The following is a 13335-nucleotide window of genomic DNA, read 5'->3' on the forward strand; positions in this document are numbered from 1 at the left end:
GTGGCGCAGTCGGTTAAGCGTCCGACTTCAGCCAGGTCACGATCTCGCGGTCCGTGAGTTCGAGCCCCGCGTCAGGCTCTGGGCTGATGGCTCAGAGCCTGGAGCCTGTTTCCGATTCTGTGTCTCCCTCTCTCTCTGCCCCTCCCCCGTTCATGCTCTGTCTCTCTCTGTCCCAAAAATAAATAAAAAAACGTGGAAAAAAAAATTTAAAAATAAATAAATAAATAAATAAATGCCTAGTAGTGCAATTGCTAGGTTGTAGAGTAGTTCTATTTTTCGTTTTTTAAGGAACCTCCATACTGTTTTCCAGAGTGACTACACCAGCTTGCATTCCCACCAGCAATGCAAAAGAGATCCTCTTTCTCCACATCCTCGCCAACATCTATTGTTGCTGAGTTGTTAATGTTAGCCATTCTGACAAGTGTAAGGTGGTATCTCTTTGTGGTTTTGATTTGTATTTCCCTGATGATGAGTGATGTTGAGCATTTTTTCATGTGTCGGTTGGCCATCTGGATGTCTTCTTTGGAGAAGTGTCTATTCGTGTCTTTTGCCCATTTCTTCACTGGATTATTTGTTTCTTGGGTGTTGAGTTTGGTAAGTTCTTTGTAGATTTTGGATACTAACCCTTTATCTGATATGTCATTTGCAAATATCTTCTCCCATTCTGTCGGTTGCCTTTTAGTTTTGCTGATTGTTTCCTTTGCTGTGCAGAAGCTTTTTATTTTGATGAGGTCCCAATAGTTCATTTTTGCTTTTGTTTCCCTTGCCTCTGGGGACGTGTTGAGTAAGAAGTTGCTGCGGCCAAGATCAAAGAGGTTTTTGCCTGCTTTCTCCTCGAGGATATTGATGGCTTCCTGTCTTATATTGAGGTCTTTCATCCACATACACCATATTTTTGTGTATGGTGTAAGAAAGTGGTCCAGGTTCATTCTTCTGCATGTCGCTGTCCAGTTTTCCCGGCACCACTTGCTGAAGAGACTGTCTTTATTCCATTGGGTATTCTTTTCCTGCTTTGTCAAAGATTAGTTGCCCATACGTTTGTGGGTCCATTTCTGGGTTCTTTATTCTATTCTATTGATCTGAGTGTCTGTTCTTGTGCCAATACCATACTGTCTTGATGATTATAGCTTTGTAGTATAGCTTGAAGTCTGGGATTGTGATGCCTCCTACTGTGGTTTTCTTTTTCAAGATTGCTTTGGCTATTCAGGGTCTTTTCTGGTTCCATACAAATTTTAAGATTATTTGTTCTAGCTCTGTGAAGAATGCTGGTGTTACTTTGATAAGGATCGCATTGAATATGTAGATTGCTTTGGGTAGTATCGACATTTTAATATTTGTTCTTCCTATCCAGGAGCATGGAATGTTTTTCCATTTTGTGTCTTCTTCAATTTCTTTCATAAGCTTTCTATAGTTTTCAGCGTATAGATTTTTCACATCTTTGGTTAGATTTATTCCTAGGTATTTTATGGTTTTTGGTGCAACTGTAAATGGGATCAATTCCTTGATTTCTCGATTCCTTCATTGTTGGTGTATAGGAATGCAACCAATTTCTGTGTGTTGATTTTATATCCTGCAACTTTGCTGAATTCATGAACCAGTTCTAGCAGTTTTTTGGTGGAATCTTTTGGGTTTTCCATATAGAGTATCATGTCATCTGTGAAGAGTGAAAGTTTGGCCTCCTCCTGGCTGATTTGGACACCTTTTATTTCTTCGTGTTGTCTGATTGCAGAGGCTAGATTTGAAGTCTCAGTGTCACTTCCTCATAAACATTTCCTGTAACCTTATAGCACTCTGTGCTTTCCTATCATACTTGTTAAATTCTGTTTTTCCCATTAGCATGTTAGCTCCATGAGTGGGGTATATGTCTGTTTTGCTCACCAGCACATTCTCAGCATTCACAACAGCTTCTGGTTCATAGTATTTGTTCAACAAATAGTTGTTGAGTGAAAAGACAAGTTAGATATCAGGTCTATTTAAGAAGAGATACAGGGTCGCCTGGGTGTCTCAGTCAGTTGAGCGTTTGACTCTTGATTTCACTCAGGTCATTATCTTGTGATTCTTGGGATCAAGTTCCATGTTGTGCTCTGCGCTGAGAGTGCAGAGCTTTCTTGGGATTCTCCTACTCCCTCTCTCTCTCCGCTCCTCCCCTGCTCACGTTCGCTGTCATGTATGCTCTCTCTGTCTTTCTAAATAAATAAATAAATAAATAAACATGTAAAAAAAAAAAAAAAAAAAAGAAGAGGCACAGGTAATGTAGGCCATGGGCCATAATAAAGATAAGAGATATCTCAAAAAACAAAATTTGGAATGTCTTTATTAATTGACTCTTAGAAAATTGCAGATCCATGTTCTTGAAGTTTGGAGATTAAATTATATATCCATTATGACATTAAGAAAGTTCCATTTTAGGCAAGGTACTGCTGAAATAGATTAGGTGTTCAACAAAAATCTGATTAAATAATCAACATACTAAATGAATTGTTGATTATCTGCTCCATGCTTGGTTGGGATATAAAGTGTTGAGCAAAAAAGATTGCTAACTTGTAACAATTCACACACAAAAATGTACATTTAAAAGCTCATTGATTGATAGAAGTAGTACATATATTCAAAGGCCAATCAAAAAATATTTTGTTCAAGTCTATATAACTCTTTGAAATTGAAGGTATTTCATACAAAGATAAACTATATATTATAGTGGTCTAGCAATATAATGGTACATTTTTTCCCCAGAGCATTTAATTTTTTTAGTATACAATAATGTCCTAAGGCTATGTATAGGACTTCAGAGTTTCCTGATGATGTTCAATGCCTCACATTATTTTAATTCTCACAGTCATACTGGGAGAGAAATGGGATTGGTATGACCATGCCTGACTTACAGTGAGGCACCGGGAATTTGAGGGGACAGGCAATCCAGAATATGAATTCCAGACAGTTAATATAATATAGTCATTAAGAAGATGGCCATTAATTGATGGTACAGTGGTAAGCAAAAAGCTTTGGACAAAGATCCTTCAGGTGAATTAGTGGTCCAGCAATATTTTGAACTCATCCATGTGGTTGATCTGCCTAATCCATCCTTTCATTTAGAGTAGTATTTTGTTGTTGTTGTTGTTTGTTTTTTTAATTGATGTACAGTTGACACACAGTGTTACATTAGTTTCAAGGACATAACATAGTGATTCCACAAGTCTAAACATTATGCTATGATCACTGTGAGTCCCTCTACAATGCTATTGCCATCTGTCCCTAATCAACGCTATTACAGTACCATTCACTATATTCCCTATGTTGGATCTTTTATTCCTATGACTTATTCATCCCATAACTGGAAGCCTGTATCTCCCAGTCTTCTTCACCAATTTTGCTTATCCCCCAACCTTCCTTCCCTTTGGCAACCATCACTTTCTTGTCTGTATTTATGGATCTGTTTCTGCTTTTTGTTTGTTGGTTTATGTAGTTTGTTTTGTTTTTTAGATTTCGCATATAAGTGAAATCATATGATATTTGTCTTTCTCCATCTGACTTATTTCATTTAACATACACTTTCTAAGTCCATCCATATTGTCACAAATGGCAAGATCTCATTCTTTTTTTATGGCTGAGTAATACTCTGTTGTGTGTATATATATATATATATATATATATATATACACACACACACATACATACATACATATACATATATACATACATACATATACACACACATATATATATACATATATATATATACATACATATATATATATATATACATACACCATGATTTTTTAATCCATTCATATATTGCTGGAAATGGAGTAGTATTTTTTAAGGTTAGCAGGAGGAGCCGTATACTATATTCTCAGATCCAGTGGACATTTTATGTCAGGGATGCAAGGAGATAACGTTTGAAAAGAAAGGAGGAAATGCCGTAATAAAAAAAATACTTGCCAAAATAGTAATATTCATCTTGAAATGGATGACCAAAAGTTCTTTCTATGTACCGTACTCCAAAAGGAGTACATTGTGTTCACATATCCTTCTGGTAAGCACTGACCATTGCCAAAGTTTAGATATTCTGTACCTAAAATAGCATAATGACATTATTATCTCAGTTAAAAAAAATTCCACAGTATTTTCTCAATTAAGTTTTTCCTTTCTGTAAAGTTTTGGTGAGCTGTTACTGTTCAGTCATGTATTACCAGTGCCCAGAAGAGTATGCACTTAGGCACTTGAGAAATATTTATTGAAATGAAATTGCTGGTGTGAGGGCTAGTAGTTGACCAAATGAAGAAGTGGCAAGCAAATATTAACAGAAACAAATAAACGGCTCCCCCCATCCCTGGGCTTCTGTTCAAGAGCTTTGAAAATTTTTTTTATAGTACATGAATATAATAGTTACATTTTCTAATTGTTAAGATAGAGTTCGATAAAGAACTATTTTCTTGTGTTCCCCCAAACCCATGGAATCTCAGTATTCTGTAGCTTGAACAAATCAGTGAACTGTGCTGGGAGGAGGAATGGGATGGAAGAAGAAGGGGAGGAAGATGAATGGGTCACCGAACCAGTAGTTTGATGAGATGCTTCATGTACATCATCTCACCTACTCCCGTGCAATATTATCCCTCTTCTCTGAAGAGGGAACACTGAGGGGTTGGACAGCCTGCCCTACCATCGCACAATCCCACAAACTGGAAGTGAGGAGGTTGGTGGCACCTAACTTTATGCTGTGGCAACTATTGCTGCTGCTTCTGTGCCCACATTCTTAACTGGAAGCCTGGAGTTGCCAGTTGATCTGGTTCAAAAACTCTAACAACAATGAGGGGGGTTTAAGCTGGTTTTTGCAGGCAAACTAAATATTAGCTGAGCATGAATGAGCTCACACATTTCAAATAAACTATGTACAAATAGATATGCAAATAAACATGTATAACCCACTGAACTCAGATCAGGCTTTCTATCTACACTGCTGAACCAAATCTATCCTTGTTAAGGTTACCAAGTGACCTCCATGTTGCTAAATCCAGAGGGCAACTTTCAGCTGTTATCTTACTTTATCTATTTGTTAATCTACCTATTTATTATCACAGATCTATTGCAAGATCTATCTTACTTTATCTTACTTTTTTTTTGTTAATCTACCTATTTATTATTACAAATCTATTGCATTTGCTGCAATTTTTTCCTTTTATTTTTTGACACTTTTTTTTTACTTGTCTTCCAAGATACCACACTTTTCCTGTGTTTTTTTTTCCTCCCATTTTATTGGCTACTCCTTAGTCTCCTTTACTGATTTCTCTTCAGTCTCCTCACTTCTTGTTGGAATGTCCCAGGATTCAGGTCTTTGACCTTTTCTATCTTCTGTCTACACTTCTTCACCATCTAGTCTCCTATCTTTAGCTACATACTGTATGCTGAGCGCTCCCGGCTGTCTTTGGCCAGGAAAGACCAGTTCCCTGACTGTACTCTCATATTTCAATTGCCTACTTGACACTGCCATTTAAATGCCTAAAGGGGGTGGTGCATGGGTGGCTCAGTCAGTTTAGTGTCTGACTCCCCATCTCGGTTCAGGTCATGATCCCAGGGTCATGGGATCGAGCCCTACATCCAGCTCTATGGTAACCATGGAGTGTGCTTAAGATTCTCTCTCTCTCTGCTCCTGCCCCCACTCTAAAATTAAAAACAAATTCCTAAAGGGGATTTCATACTTGACATATTTAAAATTGAACTCCAGATCATTCTCCTCAAAACCTGCTCCTTTGTAATCTTCTATACCTCAACAAATGGCAAGTCCTTCTTTACAGCTGTTCTAGCCAAAACCCTTGGCATCATTCTTGATCCCTCTTTTTCTGTTACTCTAATTCTGTTATATCAGCAAATTCTGTCAGCTCTCCCTTCAAAATATCTTCAGAATCTGCTCACTTCTCATCATCCCTACTGCCATCACCCTAGTCCAAGCTACCAGAATCTCTAGTCTACTGTTACAGGAGACTTCTGACTGGTCCCTTTCTTTCTGCTCATGACATCTCATAGTCTGTTCATGCAGAGGCAGAGTCGTTGTTCCAAAATATGGCCTAGCATCATTTCTTTGCTTGCCCTGCATTGACTTGATTTTCATCTTAGAATAAAACCTAGTCTTTGTCATACCCTTCAAAACCCTACAGAAGTTATTCCCTAACCTCCCCATGAGTTAACTCTCTGATTTCCTTTCCCACTTCTCTGTCCCTTGCTTACTCATCTCCAGACAATGGGGTCTTTGCTCTTCCTTTTGTACTCCAGGAGGGGTACAAATAGATATGCAAATAATAATATACATATTATATATGTATATTATGTATATTATGATGGCAGAACTCAGTTTGTCTGGGGAACGATAGGACATGTAGACCTTCCTCAAGGTCTACATCAGCGGTTCCCTCCAGATATATCTGTAATGCTCACTACCTCATCTTCAGGGATTTGCTTACATGTCTCCTTGAGTTCTTCCCCAACCACTCTATTTAAATTGCAGTTCTTCAAAAGCATTTCTTGATTGTCTCATGCCAATGATTTGTTTCTCTCCACAGTCCGTGTCACCGTCTGACATACTGTTCATTTTATTCATTTGACTTCACTTATTATCTGTTTACCCTCTAGAATGTAAGCTCCATAGGAACAGAGGTTATTACTTATGTCCTGTCACCCAGAATAGTGCCTGGAACATAGTAGGTACTCAGTAAATACTTGTGGAATAAATGAATAGCTGATTTGAGCATAATTGCTTAAATCTACTCCCAACATATTATAGATCTAACCAATGTATTTCTAATGTTGACTTCAAATGCTCCTCAGGAGTGACTGAGAAAAATTGCACATATCATCCTGGAACAATCTGGAAGTGTTAGAGTTCTGGTCTTTGTCTGTCCTTCCTCTCTGTATCCTGCTCTGGGGTTCTGTGGACTGTTCTCTGTTGCAGTCATGTAGCGAGTTCTTAATTGTGTGCTGGCAAATACTTGGACTTTACAGTTTAAGTACTGTATCTTTATGAACTATATTTTCATAGCTCTGGCTGTTCCTTTTACATACTAGAAATAGAGGAAGTAAATTTTTTTCTTGTGCTGCATGAAGTGCCTACCTCAGTTTCACACAGACGCCTGGGATTTTATTTTTCTGGCTTAATTACTTTATGCCTATGTGAAGCCCTTTTATATTCATGTATTTATTCCACTTACTCTCTTGGTATAGTCCATATTATTTGCTTTGAATTCACCCAAAATGGCCTACTTAATATCAGAATAGTTATTTTATGTACCAGTTATGTAGATGTGAGGTCTTCCCCCAAAGAACTCCAACCACTAGGCATTGTTTTAGTAAGCAGGAGATCATTTTCCTGGGGCTTCTTCCTGACCCAGCTAAAAGACACTGGATGATGCATTTCACTTTCAGGGGCTATTGCTAGGTTTTGAAAGTCCCTCATACTATAAATAGCACATCAGGGAACACTCAGGTACACTGAACATTTTCTTTACACTCCACTTCAATGTTTGCAGGAGGAAAGTCACATGCCGTCTGGTTTGCACAGTCATTTGTCCCTTAGTGCCTCCCAGGTTCTAGACAGACCCACCCAAAGTGTACATTTTCTCATAAACACAGCATGTACTTTCAGCATACTTTGTGCCTTTGTTTATACTGCTTTCTCTGCCTGGCAAAATCCTATTCATCCTGTAAGATTCATCTCAAGTGAGAAAGCCTTCCCTGAGTTGGCTTGGCAGAAATTTGCCTTTTTCCTCCTGTGTGGGATTCTCCATAGCATTTAGAGCATACTTCTTCTACAACAATTTCAGCATTACGTTAGGGTCTGTTACATAATTTTTTATGTTCACAGTCTCCCTACATCCCAGGCTGTGAGTCTGAGGCCTGTGATTTTTTGTATCTTTGTATTTACCCTGGACAGTTAGCATAAGAAGCACTGAGCAACATTTGTGGAGGGAATTAAGGATTGTAGGAATTAATGAAATTGCACTCAGATAGGGGGATAGAATTCATTTGAGTTTGTTCCCAGTTTAATGCCATTAAAAATAGACCTGGATTTTTCTATTTTCCCTAGGAGACACGATGTACATGGTCAATTTGATACAAAATATGTTATATTTAAAAACACTTCAGGGAATCAAAGTTCCTTTTTCTTCTTTCTTTCTTTCTTTCCTTTCTTTCTTTTAGTTTCAAAGGAACAGGCTAGTGGATTCTTTACAAACTTCTTGGCATCTTTCTTTCCACATGCTCTTTTGCTCTGCCCAGTCTTCAATCAAATTCCTCCAATGGATCTGCTGTAAACAATGATTTTGTGAGCAGTTGTGTGTTCTCTGCAGTGAAAACCCGCCTTGTTTTCTGTTGCTAGGCAACCCCATTCCAGCTGCCCTTGAAGAAATGCGCGGTGGTGGGAAATGGTGGGATTCTGAAGAAGAGTGGCTGTGGCCGTCAAATAGATGAAGCAAATTTTGTCATGCGGTAAGAGAGAGCACCCACAGCGCGGCCTCTGCCTTCTCCCCTTTTCCCCACACCTCCCACAAGCCCTGGGGCCTTTCAAAACTAGTCACTTGTGATTAATCAATTGTAACTGCTCTTTAGCTTCCCTTCAAGTTCATGTACAAGTGAATTTAGGAGAGGGCTGGGGAGCAGGGGAACATGCCCCAAGAAAGTACAAAGCCAAGAAGGGTTCAGAGGTCATGGGGAAACCCAAAAGTAGAAACACTGAGCTTTTGTGTTAGATTATACAGTCAGGTGACAAAAACTTTAAAAATTGATTTAAAAATTGACTGTGAATACACATTTTCATTTATTCATTACACTCTACACCCTTTTCTTCTTTGTTTTTCACAAAAAATGTTTGTAAGTAGCCAGTGGGATTTGAAGAGGGATCTGATGATGTGTGTTTGGCTAGGAACACTGGAAGGAAGGAGGGGTCATAACTTTTGTGCAGGGAGGAAGCTTGGTAAAGGGACTGAGTGTTGACATGTCACTTCGAGGGGAAAATAGGAGGCTTCTACAGGGCCACGTAAAAGAATTGCTAAGATGCAGCCAGCCAGGGCTAGAGACCATCAACCTGTAGTGGTGCCAACCTGCACTTGTGGGTGATTTTGACCAGGAGTGAAGACAGCAAGTGATTGGGTTAACATGAGTTTGCGATTGTGTGGCTGAGAGGGAGGAAGAATGGGGAGTGACAACATGGAGGATCCTGGCTAGAGAAAGTGTGAGGTGACACACCTTGAAGTCTGGGCTGGTTTGCAAGTGGGCTTTGAGGAGCATGATCAAGAGACGAAGGGCACCAAACGGGGCCAAAGGACAGGGTCATTCAGAGCCCCAAGGGAGTGGGTGGTGGCAAAGATGAAGGAGAGATGGAATCATAAGAACCGATGTCAAAGAGTGGCCCACTGGAGTATATGATGGCAGAACTCAGTTTGTCTGGGGGATGATAGGACATGTGGCAGAAAAAGAAGACACATGTAACTGCAGAAGTGTAGGAACTTTGAAGCTGTATTGTGGAGATTCTTTCAGGTGGACCCCAAAGCCCAAAGTCTCCCTGAAGTAAGAATAACTATGACCCATGTGCCAGAGGGCTCCAGGGCCAGGAAGATGGAGGCCTACAGCAACACAGAGGGAAGGAAGAAGCTGAGTAAAGGAAGGGGAACAGTGGCATGGGATTTGGTTTTTGTGTTCATGTTTAAGGGTAAATAAATAATGGTCTAGAAATGGTCAAAGGTGGCTAAGAGTACACTAAACCACCTCTGAGCTCAATGGAATAGGGGAGAGTGAAAGCACTCCTTGTGAGTATTTCAGGGGAAGCCATGTACCTGGGGGAGGGCCAAGCTCCCACTCAGAGAACGAGAGTTGGGCTTCTTAGAAGAACTTTTTATCTTTGGTGAAGCCTGTAGCACAGTGGGGAGATTCTTCTATATCTGTCTTTCCTTCATGGATGTGCCCTGCCATAGTTTTTCCAGTGTAGGACTATGTTTTCCTCTCCATTGCAATTATTATTATTATTGCAATATATATAAACAATAAGAAAATGTAGAAAATAATAATGTAGTTCTCATAATTCAAGTCAATACAGCATCTATTTATTGAGCTCCTGCTTTGTTTGGGCCTTAGCTGGGTCTAGAAACAGTACGTTAAACAATTCTGCCTTGGGGGCACCGGGGTGGCTCCATTGTGTAAGTATCCAACTCTTGATTTCAGCTCAGGTCTTGATCTCATGGTTTGTGGGTTCCAGCCCCACATTGTGGAATGGAGCCTGCTTGGAATTCTCTCTCTCCCTCTCTCTCTCTGCCTCTCCCCTACTCTCTCTCTCCCTCTCTCTCAAAATAAAGAAATACTCATTAAAAACATTAAAAACAAAACCAAAACTATTCTGTCTTGTATTTAGAACCTAGAGATGTGCTAGGGCTCTGATAGGGGTAATTCAGAGACAGAGGGTGAGGGATCAGGAACCTTCTGGTAAGTGGTGTGTGGAGTGAGCCCTCTCTCCATTTCACCCTGGGGACAGGAAGAGCCTTTCTGAGGCTTTAATGTGGAAAAGATGCCAAGTGCTGCCACAGTGCAGTGAGATGAGGCTGGAGAGATATTTATGCTATGGGAGTGGCCACTGTTTAGGTTGATGGGAAGAGCAAAGGCCCTGGGGCCAAACTCAGGTACCCACTTCAATGCACTGGCATTAGGGAGAGGCTGAGGAGCCAGCAAAGAGCACAGTGGGGAAGAGGGAGGACAAGCCCTTGCCACAAACTAGCTCTGTGACCTACTGCACATCATTTTTCCTTGCTGGGGCTCAGTTTGCCAGTCTTTATGAGGGAGTTGGAGTGGACAATTCCTCAAGCCTTTTCACTGTGGAAACTGGTTCTATCTGTGATTATATGAATAGCATGTAATTGTAACAGTTTGTGTAGTCTAGTTTATATTTTCAGCTTCCTCTTGAGTATGTTTATTTGCTCTTTCCAAAAACTATGTAAGGAACAAGGAGGAGTGGTTATTATACTCACAGATTCAGGGAATTTAAGTGATTTCAAGAGGCCTTAGTATAATCTGGCAGGAGGCAGTAACATAAATGTATTTTTATATTATTCCTAAGTGTGTATATGTGTGTGTCACTACATTTAGGAAGATGCATATTTTAAACTTAACGTGTTGAAGACTAGACCTAAGCATTTTAGGAGGTTATCTATATTTATTTATTGCAAATAAACAAGACTAAGACTGCATTATAGGCCATCAACATTGCTGTATTCAAATTCAGAATTAATGAGTGTTTGTGGTTAGGGTGCATAGCCCAGCATTAAGCATAATGTTCATAGAGTAATGGGAGAGGTGAGGACTAAGAATTCAAAGAGTTAGAGTGATGTGTGCATGTGCCTTTGATTTAATTTCAAGAATAGCACCATTTTCTTTTTTTAAATTGAACTATAATTAACATTAGTTTTAGGTGTACAACATAATGATTTGTTATTTGTACGCGCTGAAACAATCACCACAATAAGTCTCATTTCCCCATTACCATATAAAATTACATAATATGCAATAGGGTAATTATTGACTATAGTCATCATGCTCTATGTTACTCCCATGACTTATTTATTTTCTGACTGGAGATTTGTATTTCCTGACCCCCTGTTCCCATTTCTCCCACTCCCATCCCTATCCCCTCTAATAACACCAATGTGTTTTCTCCATCTATGAATTTTGTTTTGTTTTGTTTGTTTTGTGTTTTTGATTCCACATATAAGTGAAATCACAAAGCATTTGTCTTTCTCTGTGACTTAGTTCACTTATGGTAATACTCTCAAGGTCTATCTGTGTTGTGACAAATGGCAAGATTTCATTCTTTTTTATAACTGAGTAGTATTCCATTGTATGTATATACCTCATCATCTTTATCCTTTCATCCATTTTTTAAAGTTTTTATGTACTTATTTTTGTGAGAGAGGGAGAGACAGAGAGTTAGAGAGAACAAGGAAGGGGCAGAGAGAGAGAGGGAGAGAGAGAATCTCAAGCAGGCTCCATGTTGTCAGCACAGATCCCACAAACTGTGAGATCATCACTTGAGCCAAGATCAAGAGTCAGATGCTTAACCAACCGAGCACCCAGGCGTCGCTATCCTTTCATCCACTGATGGACACTCTATGTCTTTTGATTGGAGAATTTAGTCCACTTATATTTAAACTAAGTATAGGTAGGTATGTACTTTTGTCATTTAGTTCATTGTTTTCTGGCTTTTTCTAGTTCCTCTTTGTTTCTTCTTTTGTACTCTCCCCCATATGGTTTGATACCTTTCTTCAGTGTTATGTTCCAATTCCATTCTTACTATCTTTTGTATATCTACTGTAAGTTTTTGCTTTGTGGCTACCATGAGGCTTACATATATCAGCCTATATATTCAGACTAGTCTATTTTAAGTTGATAGTAAGTTAAGTTTGAATACATACTAAAACCATACATTTTTAGTCCTCTGTCCATGTTTTGTTTTTGATGTCATGTTTTACATCCTTTTATTTTGTGTATCCTTTAACTAATTATTGTAATTATAATTATTTTTACTCGTTTTATATTTTAACCTTCATGGTAACTTTGTAAATGATTAGTCCATTACCTTTATTATATATTTGCCTTTACCAATGAAAATTTCACTTTCATATGTTTTCTTGTTATTAATAAGTGCCCTTTCTCTTCAGTTTAAAGAAGTTCCTTAAATTTTTTTTAATGTTTATTCATTTTTGAGAGACACAGAGATACAGGGCATGAGCAGGGGAGGAGCAGAGAGAGAGGGAGACACAGAATCTGAAGCAGGCTCCAGGCTCTGAGCTGTCAGCACAGAGCCTGAGGTGGGGATCGAACCCATGAACCATGAGATCATGACCTGAGCCAACGTCAGACACTTAACTGAGCCATACAGGTGCCCTAAAGAAGTTCCTTTAATGTTTCTTGTAAGGCCAGTTTGGTGGTGTTCCTTTAGTTTTTGCTTGTCTGGAAAGCCCTCTATCTCTCCTTCAATTGAATGATAACCTTGCCAGGTACAGTCTTCTTGATTGGCAGTTTTTTGCTTTCCATACCTAGAACATATCATGCCATTTCCTTCTGATCTGCAAGGTTTCTGCTAAAGTCTGAATATAGTCTTAAGAGGGTTTCCTTATATATATTAAGTTGTTTTTCTCTTGCTGCTTTAAGATTCTATCTTTAACTTTGATATTTTTTAAACGTTTATTTATTTATTTTGAAAGAGAGAGAGAGAGAGAAAGAGAGAGAGAGAGACCAGGGAAAGGACACAGGAAGAGAGAGAGAGGGAATCCCAAGCAGGCTCTGCTCTGTTAGCATAGAGCCCAA

General features: G+C 39.1%; 1 protein-coding gene across 3 annotated transcripts in view; it reads left to right on the forward strand.

The window, feature by feature from the left end:
• Window positions 1-13335, forward strand: part of ST8SIA1 (ST8 alpha-N-acetyl-neuraminide alpha-2,8-sialyltransferase 1) — a 153166-nt gene that overhangs the window by 79048 nt on the left and 60783 nt on the right. Inside the window, exon 3 of one of the 3 annotated variants that reach the window (XM_025930675.2) lies at window positions 8366-8475. The exons of the other annotated variants lie outside the window; for them this stretch is intronic. Coding sequence (XP_025786460.1) covers window positions 8366-8475 — 110 coding nt within the window. The remainder of the gene's footprint in view (window positions 1-8365; window positions 8476-13335) is intronic. 3 annotated transcript variants of the gene reach the window in all.

The sequence above is a fragment of the Puma concolor genome, chromosome B4 (genome assembly GCF_028749965.1).
Source record: "Puma concolor isolate L17-30 chromosome B4, mPumCon1.1.hap2, whole genome shotgun sequence".
Lineage (NCBI taxonomy): Eukaryota > Metazoa > Chordata > Mammalia > Carnivora > Felidae > Puma > Puma concolor.